Genomic DNA, 21,419 nt, shown 5'->3' with positions numbered 1-21,419 from the left:
ATATAATAAATGTATTATGCCTCTTCCTTCCACGTTCCCTTTTTTTTTTCTTGATTTTTTTTAAAAGTATTTATCTACATAATAAATTTTTAATAATTTGTGATACCATATCGAAATTCCAAAAAAATATAATTTGTGATCCCATAGACAAGTCCAAGCTTATGCACGTAGATACAATAGTGCAACAACCAGTCCAAAAACTCAAGCCTAAACCCAGATACAACATGCTCCAGCCCATCCAAAAGAAGCCTTCGCTAAGGCCTGGGGGGACAAACCAAGCTGGCCCAAACCGAAACCTCATTTCCAGCAATGCGTCGCCGACATCTCTGTGAGCAGTCTCCAATACAGGATTAAGCAATGAAAGAATCTCCTACATAATGGCATCAACGGAGGAATAACAAAACTGAGATAGGAACCATCAAACATTAGAAAACACTAGCAAATGAACCAAGATTAGTCAAGTTGATGGGCCAATTCTCAGCTTGCCAATTGATTGGAAAAAAAAAAGGATAAATTCACACAATCGATACTCAGCAGCAACTTCCAAAAGCTTTTTACCAGCAAGCGAGCGTCTGGACAAACCATAGTAGTATTTGAGGGTGGAGATGAGACAAGGACAAGCATCCAACAAAAATCCTCCAATTCTGCAAGCCACGTAGGCTGTTTGCTGTCATAAAATACTGAACCAGCCAGTAGTCGCCATTTTTGCCCCATCAGTTGCGTCTCTCCGCGTCTAATCCCTTTTAAAATAATAGCCCTTCGATAATGAAATGTGCAAATGACTTTTCATGGGGTAATGGGTTGTTGGACCCACCATCACAACCCATTAACTTCCATCTCATGTCACCCATGAATACAGGTTCACCTCATGAAGTCACTTTAGTTACCCAATAAAATATTTCCTCCTGAATTAAGTTAAAAATCCCATTATTTTAAGGAGATACCAATAATTTTCATGGCCAAGATTTATAGTCATCACAAATCAGATTTGAACTTGTTTTACAGCTGGTGCAACCATAGCCCCTTGTTTATAATCAATGAATTAATACTTAATTAATGGGGTCGTAATCTTGTTGATTAGTGCCTAACTTATTAGAAATAAAACAATTTTCATGAATAGGATGGGCAAATTGGAGTCTAAAAGATGATATTAACGTTGCCTAGTTGGCCACCACAACCAAATGTTTTTAGATACACTTACATGATTAGTCACCTTTTGCCTTTGTTAAACTTGTATCGGTGGCCACAATAATAGGGGTTAATTGTATGCGTAAAATACATTCAAAAATTTAATTTGAGAGTATGTATATTTAAATAAATTTAAAAAATTTTAATTTTTTTAATTTTTATTTCGTCTCATAATAAGTTTATCTAAATAAATATAAGAGAATTTAATTTTTAATTTTTTAATTTTTATTTAAAAAAGGTATAAGATAAATATTAAATCTCTTCTCTTAACAGAGAAAATTATATAACTAGTATTTAATTTTTAAAAATTTTATTTGGATATAAAATAAAAAGAAAAATTCATAAGATTTCTAATTAAATTAAAATATTTTTCCTCAAAATTAACATGGAATGAAAGAAAGGAAAAATAATATTTCCTACGCAATTTCTCTTTGTTAACCATGTTTAGTTAATGATATTTTTATTAAAAAAAACAGAATAAAAGGTTAATGTAGGAAAGTTATTAAAAGAAAAAATCATGGAGAACTCATCATAGGTTGTCGTTGCTTAAATAAAAAATATAGTTTCCATTTAAATAGAATCATTATTTTAAAGACAACTATTTTTTATTTAAAAAAAAATCTTAATTTTCTTTCAAACCACCGACCAAATAGTAATTCCGCCGGGTCTCTGTGGCCGTCATTTATTTGGGAATGAATTTCACAGTTCTTCGCCATTTTGGTCAGTTTGTTTGTGTCAGACTCAGTTCACCGTCCATACGAACCTATCTACTCTAGGACTCTGTCGTTGCGTGTGGTCCTTTTTCTTCTGGTTGGTTATAAATTATAAGCTAAACGTCAACAATTGACGGCTCTCTTGAGTTGTGTGCTACTTCTATTTGTTCCTGGTTCTTGGGTTTTTGCCAATTCTTCATCTTTTTTCTCAATCTTCATTTCTCATTAACTGGGTCTTCAATTACTTAGATTTGTCTACGCAATTGATCGGTTTGGCGATTGTACTTTATTGGGTCCCAAACACAAATATTGGCGGACTTGGGTTTGATTTTTCTTCGCTTTAGCCTTAAATCTCTCTTTCTCTTTCTCTCTCTCTCTGTTTTCTGTTTGGTTGTAAATTATTTGTGATCAATTGTCTCTGTTGAAGATTTAGTTGATTTATATGCTTATTGTTTAGGCTTCTTATCTGGATTGTATATCAACTCATTTCTCAGAATTTGATAAGATTCCCATTTAATAGTTTAAAAAAAAAAGGGTAAGGAAAAGGTTCCTCTTTGCTGCTAAGAAGCTCATTACAGGGGGAAAAAAACAAAGTTAAAGAGCTCGAGTTTGGATTCTATCCGACTTTCCAGGTTAGTACTATTTATTCTATTATATTTGAGTTTCATCTTCCAACTTAATTCTTGTAGAATTGTGAAGTTAATTGAAAGATATTCTGGTTGTGCAGAAAAGGAAGTTAGTTGCTTTGTAGATTTTGTATAAACTTTCAAATCGGTATTTGGATTTTGGAGAAGTTTTCAGGACATTAAAAGGATGACAATTGGAAATCAAGTTCCAAAGGAGGATAGGAAGTCGAGGAAGAGCAAACCAGTTAATGAGAATGATCCCTTATTGCCCAAAAGGCAAGAGGAGGATGCTGGTTTTGATGAGTTTGATGGAGCTTCCTTTACTGGAGCAGTGTTCAATTTATCAACAACCATAGTTGGTGCTGGAATCATGGCACTGCCTGCTACCATGAAAGTCTTGGGCCTTGGCCTTGGGGTTGCTATGATCATCTTTATGGCTTTCTTAACAGAGGCTTCAATTGATCTGTTGCTTAGGTTTAGTAGGGCAGGGAAGAATTCTTCATATGGAGGACTTATGGGTGATGCCTTTGGGAAGTATGGGAGAATATTGTTGCAAGTTGCTGTTTTAATCAACAATATTGGAGTACTCATTGTGTACATGATTATCATAGGTATGCCTTCATTCTGCTGTATTTGCCACTTAAACTATTTGGGTTTGTATGTGTGTGTCGCTCATGTATAAGACGTGTTTGATTTATTTTTCTCCCCTTGAATATATACTCTGGTGAAAGTAATTTTTAATGTGGAGGGTACTGAAATTGTTCAACGTTTTTGTGTTTGCTTATTTGAAGGTGATGTGCTGTCTGGAACATCTTCAAGTGGAGTTCACCATGCTGGTGTGCTTGAAGGATGGTTTGGAGAACACTGGTGGACTGGACGATTCCTTATACTTCTCATCACAACACTTGCTATATTTTCTCCGCTTGCTTGCTTTAAGCGAATTGGTAAGTATCGTGCCTTATTGGAATTTGATGTGTTACTTGCTTTTTGGTCTTTGTACGAGTTGATATTATGCTGACAGTTTGGGATTACTTCTTGTATGTAGATTTGAGTTGGAGACCCCCTTTGCTATTAACTTATTATTAATAATTTTTTTTGGCACATTGACTGGAGTTCATGTTCTTTCCCGCAATTTAGTTCTAATAGAACTTGTAATTACTAATGCAATATGGAGATTGATCATGCGTTCCATTTTGTGTTTGCAGATTCTTTAAGCTTTACATCTGCCTTATCAGTTGCTCTAGCAGTAGTATTTCTTGTCATTACTGTGGGAATCACTACTGTCAAGTTGATCAATGGAAGCATAATGATGCCCAGATTGCTACCTGATATTACAGATTTGACATCATTCTGGAAGCTCTTCACCGTAGTGCCTGTTCTTGTCACTGCATATATCTGCCACTACAATGGTATGCAATTAACTGAATTTCTTGTCTTCCTAAATTTGACAATCAGCCTAAGTGGGATGGCATGGTTAATATTCAGATAGCACTAGCAATGTATTGATGCCTTCTGTTTATGATAAATAACAAAACTAGTAGTCACAATGTTGACTCATTTTACGTTTCCTCATAACCTAGGTTTCATATTTGTTACTAGCATTTCATTTCCAAAAGTATTCTGATTGTAATGTCTTTAGTCAGGAAATTGTATTATTTTACACTTAAATCTATTTGAATGTTGGTTTGCAAAATCCTTCATTAGAATTAAATGATAATATTTTACTTGATAATTGGGTTAGAATTTCAAATTAGTGTTGTCTGTTTGACCTTTAAAATTGGGAGCGTTTAACTGAAAACTATTGATCCTTCCCTGTGCTTCAATTGCAGTTCACAGCATAGACAATGAACTTGAGGACTCCACACAGATAAAGGCAGTTGTGCGATCTTCACTTGCTCTATGCTCAACTGTGTACATAATGACGAGCATTTTTGGATTCCTTCTATTTGGTGATGGAACTCTTGATGATGTCCTTGCAAACTTTGATACTGACCTTGGCATTCCTTACAGTTCCCTGCTTAACGATGCTGTTCGCATTAGTTATGCTGCTCATCTCATGCTTGTGTTCCCAATTGTCTTCTATCCCTTGCGCCTTAACTTGGATGGCCTCCTATTTCCCTCAGCACGGCCTCTTTATCAGGAAAATGGGAGATTTGCATCAATTACCATTGGACTAATTGCTCTAATCTTCTTGGGTGCTAATTTCATTCCAAGCATCTGGGATGCTTTCCAATTCACTGGAGCAACTGCTGCAGTTTGTCTTGGGTTCATTTTTCCCGCTTCCATCACTCTTAGGTACTTTTACAACTCAATTGCTTGAATATGGAAGTTCAGCTTTTGTCCTTTTTCTTAAAATATTTGCTTTAATGCTGGATTTGAATTTGCATGTTGTACTTTGCAGAAAGACCATTTTGGCTAGGTTTTTAGGTTGCTTGTGACCTATAAAAAATTGGGACTTATACATTGTGAAATAAGAGTCACAAATTTGCTTGTATTTCATGTGAAGTGAAATAAGTTAATTATAGGATAGAAAATAATGGACTAGCTGCCCCACTGCATTTAAATTGTCATATAGAGAAGTGCCCTTGCATGTTTAGTTTTTGAAGACTTCTAATGCTTCCTTAAATCGCTGTGCCAAGAATTAAGTTGCTATCTATTGGCTGACTACACATATCATTGGCAGACTCTGGTGCAGTTGTGTTAGTAATAAAAAAAAAATGGTTTTGGGGAGTTGATCTTTGTGATTGAGCTTATCTTTACATTTTCACATAAAGAAATGCCCTTACATTTGGAAATATCTGTCACGCTGGTTATTAATAATAAAAATTTACTAATATGTCGTTGTAGCAAGATCAACGATTTCTATTAGATCTGAATCATCACCATCACAGTTTTATAATCCTGATTAGCTGATGAACAATAAATGTTTTACCTTTGCATTGCAGGGATCGCCACAATATAGCAACAAAGAAGGACAAGATCTTATGTGTTTTCATGATTGGGCTTGCTGTGTTCTCAAATTTGGTGGCCATATACAGTGATGCCTATGCCTTGATTAAAAAGAATTCTTCACCTCGTGCATGATCTCTCAAGTGTTATTCCATACTGAATGAAGCAAGAGTTGGTCATCTTTTAGCTAAGAGACCTCGATTGGCAGACTATTTTTTTTAGTGACATCAAATTTCGAGTCCTCTAGGTGTTTAGAAGTTGAATAAGATGAGCACTCGGATAAATGTGAAAACTCGCTTTGCTAGAGACAGAAATGTATAAACTCTTCTGGACCTCCTACCGTTTGCATCCTTGTACTGGTTTGTGCTTGCTTTGTTTTGGGTTTTTTCTGTCTGGATCAGAATGACACTATAGAAGTGAAATATATTTATATGTAAATATTTTTGCATTGCATCTTTCATTCGTTTGTAGTTTTGCAAATTTTCTTTCTACTTCGCTTCAAAGTATTGTGTTAGAGTATTGTGTCAGGTAAAAAAACTTATTTAGACTCCGTTCGGAAAAAAAACTTATTTAGACTCTGTTGTGAACGTAAAATACGTAAACGCGAGTTTTATGAGTTCTTTCATAAAAAAAATGATATGAAATTCATATTTATATGTTTTGAATCCATTGCTCTTATAAAAAAATTTATTTTTGTGTTTTTAAATTCAATTTACGATATAAGCGAAGAGTATAATAGCTAATATCAACCTTTTAATTCTCATCAAATTCTCATCAAATGTATCTAAGTTCTCTACAAAACCTGACAATATCAAATTCTCATCAAATGTATCTAAGTTCTCTACAAAACCTGACAATATAATTGCATTTGAGAAAAATTTTTAAAATATAATTTAGATTTTTTTTTGAATTGATAAGATATTTATGATTGCTTCTGAAATTTTTGTTCCCAGAAGTGAAAACCTCTCTATTGATACATCTTTTTTAAACTTGAACTAACAAAAAAAAAAGATTATTACTTCTTAGACGTCCACTTCTTTTCTTATATTAGAATGTTATCATTAACCCCACTTCTTCCATTTTGGCTTTCCTGTGAATTGGTTTTCCTTTCGGTTCCTAACGTACAAGACAAGCCTTAAAAAGAGATAGTAGTTTGAAGTATGTATTTCAATAGAGAAAAGCAATTGGCTATGCACACAAAATAAGCTTCTGAAGGAGAATGAATAATTAATTTCAGATCAATAATTAATTTCAGTGAGTTCTCTTGCCTTCCGGGGCTTTGCTTAACTTCTGTACAGCCAGAAAGCTGATTCACAGTTTCTCACAGAAGTGTGCTTCACAACTATTACACAAGGACCATCTACTTCCACGATTCAAGGAAAATATGCAGATGTTGTGGTGAGGTTATCTAACGTGACACTGCTGTATGAGGGTTTGCTCTGAGGTATCCAGACGTTCACCACGTCTAATGCAACAACGACAGTCGACTACATTTCATATTGGTTTTTTATACTTCCTCTATTGAGACCTCATGCCCCGTTTCTGTACATTTCTCAGCTCCTATTCCTTTCATCCATATGTATACTTGCTGATTCAGCTCCAGAGAAGCTTGTACTGATAACTTACAACTCCAGAACTAAAATCTCATGTTTGCTAACGTCACTCAGAGGTGCTTCATGAATGATCGAATGAAGTAGAGATCATAGCTACCGGAGATTTTTTCCCTTTTTTTCCAGTACAACTCACTGGAGATCTTTGAGAATGTCGTACAGAGCTGGTCTCTACCATGAAATTCTTGTCAGATTGAGGGCTTTCCTATCATGCTCACATGGGGAAACAGGCTGACACCTACAAAAATCGAGTCATGGTAATGCAACATAAAGAAAAGCCCCCGCAATGGATCAGTTGAAGAAATAAGGTGATTCCAACACTTCCCGAAGATCAAAGTCTCCTCGTTCAGGTAAAGAGGGAAAGGATAATGTTGGAAAAGATTGCTCAAAGCTCTCCAACAACTGTTCAAAAAACAACACACGAGTATAAGAGACAAAATAAAGCAGTAATGCAAACTTGATTTAATGCAACTTTACACTGAAATTCAAGTATGCGGGAACTTTTTTCTTAAAAAAAAAAGATTCTCAAAAAACAGCTGAATTAAGACTCGGGTCTTTTCCAATGAACATCAACTATTTTTTTCCCTTCTTCCTACTTCCAATGCCAAGGAACCACAATTGCTTGAGACATTATCAAACTTGAAAAGCCAATTAAAATTGATCACTTAAAGCTGGTTAACTGAAAATTTTAATAACATAAACTTGAAATGGGCTTGCCTCGTACAAAATATATTATGATCCCCAGCATCGGCTGGGTTCCTTTATCTTTCCAACCTATTGAAAAATTCAGTAGTGCTGACACTTACACTCTCCAGTATTGGCTTTTCATAAAGCTCAACAAACTTTTCCCTGAGTATCCTGTTCATTTCATCCACATCACAGGCATGCGTCCAATATGAATCATGAACTCCTGCAGTCAAAAAGCATTATACGACAAAGAAATCAAAACTAGAAATAAGAAAGCAAATGAGAGGAAAGCCCACAATAAAAGGACCTGCAAAGTTTAGGCCCGCATTTTTGCATGCAACTGCAGTCATCATCATATGAGAACCGTCAAGGGAGTGAACAAAATTTGGTGGGAAAGCTGTTCGCTGCCTCTTGACCATAACCTGCAACCATAGCACTATCAAACTTGAGACTTGAAACCCAGAGGTTCTACTTATTTCTCCCTTCTTTTCAAAATTTTGGTCAGAGATCCAATTACTATAGGCCTAACATTTTTCTTAAATTATAACTTGCCTAAGATTTATTCTACAGAATGCACACATCTGTTTCACATTTTACTTTGAGAAATGGACAGGACTACAGACCATTTCAAGAATTTTGTAATATGCCTCTTACTAAACTCCAAACTGGGTTCTCAGAGCCAAAAGAAATCCAGATTTCTACTTTCGTAGAGGTTCATTTAACTTGTGGGCAAGAGGGATCAACAAATCCTGCTTGCAAATGTGCAAAACCCAAAACCTTTCTGTAGCTGCAAACTGACACATCAACCGTAACCATCTATCTTTTGCAAGTCCATTCCCCACCCAACCCAAAGCTGCTTTGGATAATTGAAAAACATCCAATGTAGACATACATAGGATGGTTAGATGATGAGTTTCTAGGACAACCTTTTCCAACATAAAACAGCTATCCTAGACTTTTCAGATCTTTATGTTATGCGCAAGGTTGATCCCTGATTGCAGGTTGGCAAATGACAATAGTATAAAAGACAACTAAAGAAATTGGATACCTTTTCAGTTTCCTGTTGCAGTGTTAAGATCTGTAGTGAAGTTCTGATCTGCAATTTTACAAGTAATTAAATAAGTTAAAATGGCCACATAATTAATATGAATGTAATAATTAATCACGTAGAATGCTCTATAAATTTTTTACAAACTCACAAGATGCCTTCCTAATTTACGATAAGGTTGCACAACAGGAAGTCCAAGTGGAGTTGTCCACCTCACAGTCTCATTTTCAGATGCAATAAGCTGGTAATGGTCATGTAATTTGGTCAATACTCAATAGTCATAACAAGAAAAATAGAAAATTAAATAAAAGAAACATTCTATGGAAAATTTCTACATATATTTGAGAGAAACATGCCTTTGCACATTCACCAAGCCAGCTCATGATACTTCGCGCAGCTTGAAACATCTCCCCTAATGCAGTTAAAGTCACCTGCTCAATCATTAAAACACAATAATATTAATGAAGCATTTGCCTGATTTTTGTGAAGTGAAGCTGATCACTATTAATACTTTCTTTCTACCTTTGCAGCATAACAAGAGGAACGAAAGATCTCTGCTTCATCTGCAATAAGACCACGTTCTTTCAACCTCCTCTTGATTTGATCTCTCGCACCAATATAAGTGACACCATATACAGATGTCATCACTGTCTGCTTCACCAATTTCCTATCAACCTGAAAGACACGCAACCACCTGCAGATATTAGTTTGAACGAATAGAGAATTCCCCACTAGGCAAAAAAATAAAATGCTCTTTGGCCAACTAAAACCAGCTAACTTCTGATCATTATAATCTAGAAAGGAAGTTTGTAGAACCTGATTAATTAATGTCCTTGCATGCAATGCATCAGGAAAAACTGCTGGATCTTTCTGTGCATCCCTCCTCATGATATCAAGCACTCTACATCACAAAATTGCAATTCCATCACTATACTATTTTGCAGACAACTTCTATCACTGTCATGCTCAAATCTCTTCTACAATAGGTCTGTAACACAAGAAACCAACTTACCTAGCAGCTATTCCTGAGTATACATCTGCAGGCTTCTCTCCAGCAACAAGATTAACAGAAGATGCTCCCAACTGCAGAAAATTTTCCATGGAATCAAAATGCAGAACAATTCAAAGTAGACATACACACTTTCAACAATTTAAAAAAAAAAAAAAAAGAAAAGCTTAAAGTAATCTTTGAAATGGTAACCAAATTCAATAAAGACTAGCATTAAGCCAGTGCATTTATAAAAGAGAAAACATGTATATATATAAACGTTATGGAAAAAAGGCTTTAGATATCAGAAATCATCATGAAGTAAAGCAAAAAAAATTAAATATTGCTTTCAACTCTGGGTATGGTCATCACCTTGTCCCTTCCAAGTGCAGCATAGTGTTGGAGGCCATTGCAGGAACCATCCTACAGAAATGATAAGCAGAAAGAATATCTCTGCATCAGTTGTGAAAAGATATTACAATACCAGTACCAGCATTGACCAAGTAAATGTATTTGAAGGACAAGCAGAACATTGAGAAGAAAAAGAAAAAGAAGAAAGAGGAGAGAGCAAGTAATGCAACATGAGAGTTTATGTTGACCACCCAAGTAACTGTGGCGTGGAAATCACTGGACATGAGACTCACGATAACAAAACCCAGCTTCCACTAGACCAAACCAAATAAAACCAAGTTCAGAGTAACTTTGGTATTGCAGTCTTAAACTTTTTCCCTTCAGTTAATTAAATAAAAGAAAAAAGAAAACCAGGTATTTTTACCTCTATCTCTCTCTCCAGTTAAGTTTTGGTTTGGTGAACAGGCATAACTAACCACAATCTTGATTCATATTGGTCTTGGCAAGATAATGAATATGGAAAGGGAACATATAGTCGGGTTTGTTTTGGTGGCACTGGCTAGATGCACTGTTAAGAAAGTTATGGAGCAACCTAACAGGATTTGATGGTCATGGTTGAAAGAAAATCACATTGATGATTTAAATGTTAGTCACAATGGCAACTGATGATAGAGGTCAATGTAATGAACAGAAATGTCTTTCATAAACACAAGAAAGCAACAAGAAAGATGGCAAATCATCTTTCAAAAGAACAGGAAAAACGATAAATAACAAATTATAAGAAACCACAAACCTGTAAACGGTTTCCAGTTGCATAATGTTAATCAACATTAATGAACCTCTAGTATTTTGTTTAGTTTACAGTATAAAGGGAGAGCAAGGAGTTTCTTTTTTTTATTTATTTCTTGTGCTTAATACTGCTCTCTTCTTGATCCCTTGCTAACACACAAGTAAAACTTGTCACTAACCCAGTAGGACAATTTATAATCCATCAACAGAAGTTCGTGAGGAGTTCACATAGACACATTCTGATGCATTTTGGAGAAATTACCTGATGAATGGGAATATGTGAAATAAATGTTTCTGGAGAGGAACTTCTCAGAGCTTCTGCGAGATCAATGCATACTGCCAAGCACTGAAATGGATCTTCTGCATGTAACCACCAACGCTTTCCCTCAAGTGGCCTATCTGCAGAATCAAATATATCATCCAAGTGATTCTCAGTGAAAGTTATTCGACCATCATATGACAACTTGTCCACACCACCAGCAAATAGATTTGCAAGGTGTATCTTCAGCCACTGTAAGCCAGACTTTCCAAGGGGGCGTCCCTCAGCAAACTCCAGAATGCCCCGACACAAATCTGAACCAAGATGGTTCAAGTATGGGTGCATAGGATATGCACGCCCTCGAAAGTCAAGATTGTGTGGATAATAAAAACCTTCTTCATCCTTCATTTTGCGTGCTACCTGAATTCAGTCGAGAAGTTTGGCTTAAACCTATATGGAAATTCGAAAGAAAAAAAAATACTCTCACTTGAGTGAATGGAGCTTACAGCAAGTTTTAGTTCAGTGTCACAACGCTGAGAGTGCCTCTCCTTGTTCTCCTTTTTCACAGATTTGATTTTCCACTTCCATTTCCTCAGCAATGCTTCATCTTCAGTATCTGGCTTTTCTGGCAAAGGAACCTGAAATCAGGAAGTTTGATCATCATTGGTTCATCTCTAATCACACATTCGAGAACAATGATGAAATCAAATAGTGTTATAACAATATTATTGAAAAACCAATAAAAGAAACTCACATCACTTCGATCTACCAAATCAGCAAGTCGGCCTCCACTATTCCATATCCTATCCACAATACTAAGTATCCTCTTATTTATTCGCCATTTTGTCCTTCCAAGTGTATCCAGAGCCTGGACAATTAACTCAAAAATGACTATATCATCTCTTTTTGGAAATCTAATGAAATTTAATACCAAGCATAAAAAGCTGATATGCACTTCTCAATTGATAGTATCACAGGTAGCTCAAATCAAATATTAAACAGTTCCAAATCAGCATCCCATAATCTATTATATACAAACCTCAAAAACTGGTTGTAGTTGCCCTCTAGATGTCCTCTTAACTGCCTCACGTTGTTGTCTAGCACCATGTGTGCGCATGACATAGGATGGCAAGAACAAGTGTGCTCCTTTGTCATAACTGCAGAAGATACCAAAACATAGTTGATGAGACAATGAAAAATAAATCTTAACAAGCCATTTACTCATGTTCACTAAAGCAAAGCATTGCTAGTCTAGTGACAATTTTATAAAAATTTACAAATTGGCCTAATAAGGATTACTAAATAGAACTGAAGCCACACTTCTCCATTTTAACCACCCTGCTCTGATTCCACTGAATAGCATTCTGTTTAAATTATTGAAACTAAAATAAAATTAACAGCAAAAAGAATATTAAATAGAATATGACATACCCTTCCCACTTTAGCGGTGGCACCAACATTGGCATATAAGGGATTACCATGTGTCTTGCCTGTGCAGAAAAACAATAGTTTTATAGCTCCTTGCAGAAAAGGAGGAAAAACTTCAGTTTCAGAGGTACCATTAGAAAAAGAAATGAACAATCTTATTTAGTCCAGCCCTTTAATCTTCTAAAAACTATTGGGTAATTTACAATCTTGTCTCTAAAGCCACAACTTAATCCCTGTTGTCTAATAAGAAATTATTTTAATCCCTGTGACTTCATTCATTTTGTCAACAAAATAGCTCTTTTCTTAAACTTTGCTATTAGAATGCAACAGTTTAGTCCATTACATTCCCTTTTATAATACTTAACTCTGTATTTTTAATATTTGTAACAATTAGTCCTCTAGATTTGGGTTGATTTCTTCACTTATGATTGATTAATGATGAATTTAACAAATGGCTAGTTTACTAATATAATGAAAGCTCAAGGATAAATTGTTTCTTATCACAAAACAGATGCCATATTATGGTTTCGCATAATCTCAGGACTACTATTTATCAGTTTAGACACCAGAAATGGCCTACAAACCACCAGCATACAAGTTCAACATCATTAGATTGACGAAAGTATAGAATAAGTTTCCATAGAAGAATGACAGGATTACGAACAGTTATCTCAAGGCCTTTCAGAACTAGTGGGTCACACTGGATGACACCATATCTTCTGCCATAAACCCTGTTCAAAGAAAGGCCCATAAGCACTTATTTGATGCGGATAAATATAAAACAAGCCCATCAAATGATAGGAACAACCCACTTATTTTCATGTTTCAAAGTTCTGCTTGTGTGAACAAATGCAGGATGAATATCAGGTGGATCATCAGCTGACTGATTAGCAGGAGGCTGTATATATGCTGTTTGTATTAGCAATTCAATCAAACGGCACCCCACCTGAAATATGCAAAGACAAAGAACAGATCAAATTTTCATAGGAGTAGGGCGCAGGGGGGGGGGGGGAAGTTAACTGTCCCAGTGATTAACCTTAGCCTTAGTATCCTGGCTCCAGGGTTTTGAATCATCATGCCCCTTCACTATCTTCCTCACTGCAGGCAACTTTTGTTTCTTAATCAAATCAGTAACCATTTTTCTTAGATTCTCCTGCTTCTTCGCCATGTCATTGGATTCATCTTCCTGATGTTCCTCCCTCTTGGCTCTTTTCTTTTTGGTTTTCTCCAAGAACCTGTGTATTCTGACCTGATCCATTCCAGAAATAGTTACATATCCATACTAATTTCCAAGAAAAAATGAACGAGGGCTGCGGGTGTAGTGGGTACAACACGTGGTCTATGATTAGCATCCTTGTGTACTTATTCTCAGTTTGCTGGGAACAAATGAGAAGGTCCAACCTCATATGAGGATAAGGGACTATATTTTGAGTTTTCTGCACATGTCCATTTCTAAATGATTACAAAATTTTGAGATTTTTTTTCTCCAGTATCAGGGAGGCACAAGTGCAAATATAAATATATAGGAGACGCATTGTTGCATCCAGCAGGGAATTACTAAAGCATGAATACACAGTGATAAAAGTTTCTAATGCTCATCAAAGATTTTTTTTCCATAAAAGAAATTTTGAAAAATTCCAGTTCTTTAAGCCTACTATGCACGTAATGTAAAAAATGGCCAGTTCTGGAATGAAAGCTGACAGCCAGCTGAGGTTAATGCCATAAAAACTGATAAATAGTGACAAAATATTTGAATTTTGGCGCCTGTTACACGATACTTTTTTCCATAACTGCATTTAATGGCCTAACCAACAGAAGATTTAGACCACATACAGGACCAAAAGATCCTACGGTAACTTGACAACAGGAAACTATAAAGATGCAGGGACCAAAAATCAACTACTAAGTTTTGTAGCCATCGATATCCAGGTCTCAAGCAAAACAAGCTCTCACCAAGTTATATTTTTTGTGATATTCTATAAGATGACACAAATCCTCAACTCAAGGAGAGATTGAGAAATGCCATAATTCGGACCCTCAGTTCTTTGAAATCAAGGCTTCTTCAACTGCAGATCCCTGATTTATGAAATTCACAGAGACTCTAATTTATCTCACATCACTATGGCTTCAACATCTAAGTTCCACGAATGAGTTTATTACGCTATTGCAGGAGATAACTTTGCCATTTATCCAAGTCCAATAACCTCTATTCTATGGAGGTTACCAGCTGCAACATCAAAGAATCTGTTTCCCCTTTCCCTTGGCTTACTGAATATGTACGCTTTTATAATTTTCTATACCTAATTTCAAACCTTTAAGGCGTCATTTACAAATTTGAAAAACCAAAATACCAAACAGACTAGTTTCTACATCTGAAAACAAAAGTCTATGATAAAGTCTATGATAAAAGTGCACTTCGAATCCAAACAGACAGCAGGATGACTAATTAAAACAACTTACCTCCTGATCAATAGCGTCGCCAATTTTACAAGCAGCAGCCACAACCAATGCACATCCATGTCCCCCACCCGTCATTACCAGCCCCACCAGCTTATGCATTGTAATAACAGCCATCATATCAGCTGGCAACAGATCAAAATATGGAGCATAAGCCGCCTTATTCTTTCCCTCTCTAATCAACTCTTGCTCTTTTGCGATCGCATCCCTTAGAGGCTCAAACCAACCAAGAAACAAAGACTTCATGTAAGGTAAATTTGGAGCCAACTTCTGTTCACACATGTCCATTAAAAGCTCCTTATACTCTTTAGCTGCCTGTTCCCAAGCTTCAGTCTCGACCTTGACCTGCCGTTTCCTCAACATATGATACTTTCTCGAACTCATTCCGCGTTCCTTTTTTTTCATATATTCTTTCCCTCTCCTTTCTTCTCTCCTCATTTCCTGTAATAATTCTTGCACTTCTTCAACCACAGAGACGTCCTCTTCAACATCTGTTGACGATGAGACAGCCTCAGCTACATTTACATACCCTCTGGGGCAGAACCCAGCGCACAAATACCCATTATACATAGAAACTTTAGTATTAGCGCTATTCCTCAGGAACCCAAAACTGGTTTTGCCCATGTAGTCTTCATGTGTCAGAATTCCACCAAGTCGGCGAAAGCCCATTTGAGAATTTGAGACATTTTGTGGATACACTTTGAATTTATCGGGGAAAGTGGATTCCTGGAAGAGGCCTATAAAGCTATGAGTGTGTGAAAATGAATGGGAACTGAGGGATTTTGTTCGGGTTTTTGAAATGGCTTGTTTAGCTGCGTTTCTCCACATAATAGTGGATATTTTTGGTGGGTTTAAAGAGTGTATTTCCGATTTTGTATCAAAGAGAATGAAATGATCGAAGTTTTTGGTAGAAATTAACGGGTGCTTGGCACTGGACATCAAATTAATGTCAAATTTTTGAACGACGTGAATAAACTAGCGAAAAATCGAAGAGACAGAGAGATTAAAGCACACGATTTGATGAAAAAAAATTGAGAAAGGAATTAGATTCATAGAGAGTGAGAAGTAGTAGCCGCCTTAAAACCCTGCTTAAACCTTCTTGGGGCTTAGCAGCTTGCTAATCGTCTGTTTCTGTTTAGTATCACTTTGCGGCTTGCGCAGTTGCCCTGTCCGCGAGACTGAGGGGCAATTTTACAAATTGTAAATATTTTGAGGGCTTATATGCAAGATACAAGACAAAATTAATATAACGCCGGGCCTGGCTCGATGCCCTAAGTTAGGCCCAGTTTTAAATTTAAAGCTCAACCCAGATTAAATCTTATGCACCTGAATTTACATGGATAAATAATTTTAATTAATATAAAAAAAAATCAAATCATTTTAAACTCTTTTTTTTTTTAATAAAAATGTAAACTTTATTGAGTTTCAAAAACAATTAACTCATAAATACAATCAGAATATGAAAGAAAGTGAATAAATACAATAAAAAAAGTAATTTAAATCTTATTATTGGGAAAGAAGTTGGTCATTGTTTTTGGTCCCGAGACTATACTAATGTGATTACATTTAATTAGTAAGATGTAAATTACTTGTCCTCTTTGGCTAATTCTTTTTACATAAAACTTTCATTTATATAGAATGCGAGAAGGAATTTATAAGAAAATATTTGCTTTTGCTTCCCAGAGTCGAATCATAACTTCGTTAACACCTTGAATCTCTATACTTAGTTCTCATAAGAGTGTTAGACAGAAAGCAGAGGTTTAATAGCAAATGACCAGTCGACATTCATGCAGGAAAGATCAAGACATTATGCTAGTACAAACGCCCTGTTAATCTCCGACACTGTGCCAAGGAGCCCTGCCCTGCTCAACAACTTGAACCGGTCCTTTTACACACATCTTCCCATCACTTTGGTGAAAGTGAAAATTATTCTTCTTCCCCCCCCATTCTGCGACTATGACGATGGTACGGTCCATGGATCCGGATCACGTATAGAGAACTAGTGAGTATCTCCCAACAGGGGGCTGGAGAAAGCGAAGTCTCTAGAAAATGTTTCTTCCAGAATATGTTGAGAAGAAAGTTGCTTGCCGGCTGCATCACGAGGAAAGGTTCTGGGGTTCAACCCCCTGCATACTCTATCCCGTCTCAACAAAAAACACAAATAACTAAAGCAAAAGCTTTTCTAGATTTTGCATACTGAAACTGCCAAGATCTGTTCCTTTGCAACACGAGCCAGGTTCCCAGATGAATTTGAAAGCATTCAAACGCTAGAAACACACACACGATGAGTGAGGTGAGAGTGGAGACAAATTTGACTGGTTAAAGTAATTTCCTATATAAAAACAACACCAACAACCCCATCAAATAATTGTAACCTGAATCAGTGAATCCTTGGATTTAGTCTTTTTTCTGTTCAGAGAGCTGTAGAGGTGGGCTTGAAACAATCAATATTGCACAATCTAACTGATCTTATCATGTAGCCAAAGCTGCCACCACAATTGACATGTACCACCACATTAGGTACAAAAAGGAATGCGAAGGTAGGCTAGAATTGAAGAGAGGGGGGTGGGGGGGTGGGGGGGGAGGGGATAGATAGCCAACTTACCGATCAATGCTATTCCTTGCTTTCTCAGGCTGGTCCAAGACATGATTCTCTTTCTCAGGCTGATCCACACTCTTTCTTGATTTCTGTCTCCTATCAGTGCTGGTTCTTGATTTCTCTCTGCAGTCTGTGCTTATCCTGGGCTTTTCTCTTTGTTCAATATTATGTCTAAACTTCTCCCTTTGATCCATGTTTGCCCTAGAAGCCTCTCTACAATCTGTGCTCTTCCGTGGATTCTCTGCTTGATCTGTGACCGGCACAGATCCCTTTCTAAGATGTGATGATCTCTCAATGGCTGATATGAACTTCTTGAGATGTTTGATGTATTGCGGATAAAGCTCCAAGTCACAATGATTTCCTCCCTTCACCCATAATGGTTCATATTTCTCTTTGCAGAGGTCCCAAAGCTGCTTACCATGCGACCAATCTACAACATCATCAGCAGTTCCCTGCAAGCGAGAGGCAAAAAAACTGCTCAGCAGTTAAGCAAAAACCTGAAAATTTATAAAGTATTTTTGGTAAATTATGATGCTTTAACTGGTTCATGAAGAAAGAAGCTCACTGTTTATCATGCAGCTGCCAGCTAAAATGAGCATATATACCAGAATCTTAAAACATTAAGAATCTCATCAAAAGATATCATCTGATGCACAAATTATCAGTTGTACACTAAATGTAGTAAAAGTCAAGTATATATAAGGTTCACATAATACTAAATTGACAACCAGGTGACCCTTTGAATAATTTTAAGCCTTAGAATGAATGCATTAAATAGGTAGTTTTATGGGGAATTAATGTTTATTCACATGTTTAGTTGATTGGATTTTGGGTATCACCCTTGATATTCCACAACACTAATCTCAAGCTACCTACTCTAACAAATGTAATGTTACTAACTAAACATTCATTAGCTGACAAATAATGTTTACAGTTGAAAATGAAGATCAATTAAAATAGACACATTTGCACGCAGAATGCATTTCCCTAATGGGTCTACTCATCATCTCTCATTGTCATTGTGGCAATTCATCTTGCCCAAACCATTGCAAAACGCAACCTTATTATAATGTCAAAAAGAAGTTGCAAAAAAGATAATTGTTTTTTCAGTTTTGCTGCATTCTCGGTAAGATTAAGCTGAGTTTATTAGTTTAAAAGATTTATCTACACCTATATGCTATTTAGATCCAAGTTATCAACTTCAATACCTCATATTCTTAATTGCATGTGATGACACATATAAAGCTCAAGTTTTTCCTTTGATATTTGCTGCTGCTCTTATTTTCTCAATGATTTCCCATGAAATTTGGGTGAGGGAAAGGGAAATTAAAGCATTACATTAGCAAGCCATACTTTAGAAATAGCCATCAACCTCAGTTTCTTTAAAAAGAAAAAGAAAGAAAATTACTTACGTGGATTACCAATACTGGACAATTCACCATTGGTATTTTATCAACATTCTGCACAATATAATAGCGTAGCACCATTAACATAGTTAATGTTTTCAAATATTGGAAATAGCAAATCAACACCCTGCAGTTGAGCACTTAAAACAAAAATAGGTACCTTATATATATCAAACCAATACGTTCGCTTCACAGGATACATGACCCGAAGGCCAGATGCAATTGGACTATGTAGAACCACTGCTCTCAATTTTATTAACCGGGCTGCTAAATCTAGAGTAGGTCCACTTCCAACTGATTGTCCATACAAGATGATATCCTCTTCCTTCACCCCATATCTCTCTTCAAGGCACCTATATGCAGCTTCTATGTCAGCATAAGTATTCTGCTCAGTTGGCTGTCCAAAATGATTGAGGAAGAAAGAACAGAAGGTTAAGCTACCTTCTAACAGCGCCAAAGCATAAAACTTAAAAAGAAAAAATTCATTAGTCCATTTGCAGTTCCTTGAAATTGAGATAGGCCATTAAAAATGAATCTGACACTCCTTTTGGTTGCCAAGATACCAAGTCAACTGCGAAGAAACTGAGAGCTAAGCAAAATAGTGTTTTAGATTCCATAACCGGTAAACCAAGTATACTCGGTGGATAAGCATCTATATAGTTTAGGAAAATTCCAACCAATCAAGTAACTAAATAAAAGCACTTGTACGCTTAAATGAAAAAAATTTGGGACCAAATCTACTGCTCCATTCTTTATTATAAAAGGCAAGCCACAAAGGAAACAACACTTCTTCAAACTCATCAAACACGACAGCACTTAATACAAGCATTTAAGTTGATCTTTGCAAACCTTTAAGTCAGTAGAAGGGGAAAAAATAATGAAAACAAAATTTTAAATTTTCTTCCTTTGGTTTCCTTCCCTTTTCACAGACACCAAAAGGCGTTTTTTTTTTTTAAGAAAATAATTTAAAAAAGGGAACGAGAAAGCATATGTGCTCCCTTCCAGCCATATTTTCTCAGCAGGGGGACGAATCAAAGCGAACAAAGAAAGAAAGAATGGTGAAAATATATATGTATACATACCTTCCCACTGGACTGTCCATACCCACTGTAATCGTACCTGCGTACAAACCAGCAAGTACTTAAAATTTTAAAAAACATGCCCAGACAATACTACATCTTTTCCCCTTTTTAACAAAAAAAAATGGTTGCGGATGTGCAGTGAACTGAGACTAACCCCATCAAGTTGACCCGTAGATGCAAGCTGAGTTCATTAAACAAATCAAACATCTGCCCCAGATCGGCCGCGTTGCCATGGGAGTAGAGCACAGTCAATGAAGCCGCAGGGTTCTTAATATACACCGCCACCACTCTATTCCCTCTCTTGGTATCCAACTTCAAAACATCTACATTTTCCCTTGTCCCCAATTCCACCATCATTAGCTTCCCAGTCGCGCCATCCATCGCCAACTGGTAAGAAGGCGGACTCGGCGGGAAAAAAGCGAACTTTGCCGCCATTGTTGACGATACCGCCCCCATCCCCGAAAATACCACAAAATGCAAAATGCTAAACCAAATTACCGCATAACAGAAACCCAATAGAAGAAGAAGAGGAAGAAGAAGCTAGAGAGAGAGAGACCGGTGGCTTCCCAACGTTTATTTGGGGGAACAAAAACGATGAAAGAAACCGAAGGAAAATTTAATTAATTCCGTTGCTAGGGTTTGCAGATTTTAAGCTCCAGCGAAGAAGTGAAGTAAAGGCAAGGGAGGGAAAGCAAGGGAGGAGCGGAGGACATAGAGAAGAGGACATTCCGGCGAAGAAAAGGAAGAGAGCACGTGTGCTATGATCTAGCAGTAACACTAACGTTTTAAACTTGTTTTTTGAAGTTTTTTATCGCTTTGATTGGGATGTTATGGTAAGAAGACACGTGTCTCTGTAGGGGAGATGGGGTTGAGGTAGGGGCCAGTGTAGGACCTGCCTCCTGGTGCCAGATGTAATAAATAAAGAAATAAAAGGATAGTTTCGATAAAATTTGGCGTTTTATGTTTGAAAATAAATAATAATTGCAATTTGTTGTGATTTCGCTTTATAAAATTAAAAAAAAAGCTGGATATTGGATAAGTGGTAATAAGACGTGTATGGCATCGTACGCGTCGTTTCCTTCTTTGACCAATTTTAACGGTGTTGGAGAATGACAGTTTGTGGATGTTTCCAATGGCATCGCCTCTTGTTTTTCCCCCCTAACACATTTTTTTCTTTTCGTCCCAGTCCTTATAGTTGGATTGAGGAAAAAATTTGAAAATAAAAAATTAAAGCTCATT

The 21,419-nt window shown here is 36.4% G+C and overlaps 3 protein-coding genes across 6 annotated transcripts; 1 reads left to right on the top strand and 2 right to left on the bottom strand.

Moving 5' to 3' along the window:
- The first annotated feature begins 1,699 nt into the window (after positions 1-1,699).
- LOC110609067 (amino acid transporter AVT6A) lies at positions 1,700-5,936 on the top strand. Its single transcript, XM_021748390.2, has 6 exons — positions 1,700-2,533; positions 2,629-3,138; positions 3,319-3,471; positions 3,733-3,936; positions 4,357-4,822; positions 5,473-5,936. The coding sequence occupies exons 2-6, from the start codon at positions 2,715-2,717 to the stop codon at positions 5,609-5,611; spliced, it is 1,386 nt and encodes a 461-aa protein (XP_021604082.1). The 5' UTR covers positions 1,700-2,533; positions 2,629-2,714; the 3' UTR covers positions 5,612-5,936.
- Positions 5,937-6,620: 684 nt separating this feature from the next.
- Positions 6,621-16,239, bottom strand: LOC110609326 (DNA-directed RNA polymerase 2B, chloroplastic/mitochondrial). 2 transcript variants are annotated; one of them, XM_021748831.2, is made up of 19 exons: positions 15,097-16,238; positions 13,673-13,885; positions 13,449-13,582; positions 13,301-13,367; positions 12,640-12,698; positions 12,248-12,365; positions 11,963-12,076; positions 11,715-11,846; positions 11,212-11,628; positions 10,182-10,232; positions 9,834-9,904; positions 9,638-9,722; positions 9,344-9,496; positions 9,178-9,252; positions 8,973-9,062; positions 8,822-8,869; positions 8,081-8,195; positions 7,893-7,996; positions 6,621-7,488 (listed from the first exon to the last, which is right to left on the bottom strand). In XM_021748831.2, the coding sequence occupies exons 1-19, from the start codon at positions 16,030-16,032 to the stop codon at positions 7,378-7,380; spliced, it is 3,093 nt and encodes a 1,030-aa protein (XP_021604523.1). In that variant the 5' UTR covers positions 16,033-16,238; the 3' UTR covers positions 6,621-7,377. The 2 variants fall into 2 exon arrangements, 1 of the variants encoding a protein (XP_021604523.1); XR_006349976.1 differs by lacking the exon at positions 8,081-8,195 and having other exon boundaries at positions 7,349-7,488; positions 15,097-16,239.
- A 330-nt stretch (positions 16,240-16,569) lies between these two features.
- On the bottom strand, positions 16,570-20,988 carry LOC110603702 (alpha/beta hydrolase domain-containing protein 17B). Of its 3 annotated transcripts, XM_043954020.1 has the most exons (7): positions 20,335-20,985; positions 20,181-20,217; positions 19,259-19,495; positions 19,105-19,152; positions 17,699-18,144; positions 17,469-17,579; positions 16,570-17,360 (listed from the first exon to the last, which is right to left on the bottom strand). In XM_043954020.1, the coding sequence occupies exons 1-6, from the start codon at positions 20,634-20,636 to the stop codon at positions 17,507-17,509; spliced, it is 1,143 nt and encodes a 380-aa protein (XP_043809955.1). In that variant the 5' UTR covers positions 20,637-20,985; the 3' UTR covers positions 16,570-17,360; positions 17,469-17,506. The 3 variants fall into 3 exon arrangements, with proteins under 3 accessions (XP_043809955.1, XP_043809954.1, XP_043809956.1); XM_043954019.1 differs by having other exon boundaries at positions 16,570-17,579; XM_043954021.1 differs by lacking the exon at positions 19,105-19,152 and having other exon boundaries at positions 16,570-17,579; positions 20,335-20,988.
- Positions 20,989-21,419: the final 431 nt, after the last annotated feature.

The sequence above is a fragment of the Manihot esculenta genome, chromosome 2 (genome assembly GCF_001659605.2).
Source record: "Manihot esculenta cultivar AM560-2 chromosome 2, M.esculenta_v8, whole genome shotgun sequence".
NCBI classification, from domain to species: Eukaryota; Viridiplantae; Streptophyta; class Magnoliopsida; order Malpighiales; family Euphorbiaceae; genus Manihot; species Manihot esculenta.
Note: the sequence above shows the minus strand (reverse complement) of the source record. Positions and strands in the feature narration are given on the sequence as shown.

Excerpts from the sequence above, each read along its gene's own strand:
- LOC110609067 (XM_021748390.2), top strand. The coding sequence starts at position 2,715 with ATGACAATTGGAAATCAAGTTCCAAAGGAGGATAGGAAGTCGAGGAAG. Across the intron at positions 3,937-4,356 it reads ATATATCTGCCACTACAATG|TTCACAGCATAGACAATGAA; the intron begins GTATGCAATTAA and ends CTTCAATTGCAG. Across the intron at positions 4,823-5,472 it reads CCCGCTTCCATCACTCTTAG|GGATCGCCACAATATAGCAA; the intron begins GTACTTTTACAA and ends TTTGCATTGCAG.
- LOC110609326 (XM_021748831.2), bottom strand. The coding sequence starts at position 16,032 with ATGTCCAGTGCCAAGCACCCGTTAATTTCTACCAAAAACTTCGATCAT. Across the intron at positions 9,497-9,637 it reads CAAGGACATTAATTAATCAG|GTTGATAGGAAATTGGTGAA; the intron begins GTTCTACAAACT and ends CGTGTCTTTCAG. Across the intron at positions 8,870-8,972 it reads GTAAATTAGGAAGGCATCTT|ATCAGAACTTCACTACAGAT; the intron begins GTGAGTTTGTAA and ends GTAAAATTGCAG.
- LOC110603702 (XM_043954019.1), bottom strand. The coding sequence starts at position 20,636 with ATGGGGGCGGTATCGTCAACAATGGCGGCAAAGTTCGCTTTTTTCCCG. Across the intron at positions 20,218-20,334 it reads CTACGGGTCAACTTGATGGG|GTACGATTACAGTGGGTATG; the intron begins GTTAGTCTCAGT and ends GTTTGTACGCAG. Across the intron at positions 19,496-20,180 it reads ATGGACAGTCCAGTGGGAAG|CCAACTGAGCAGAATACTTA; the intron begins GTATGTATACAT and ends CATTTTGGACAG.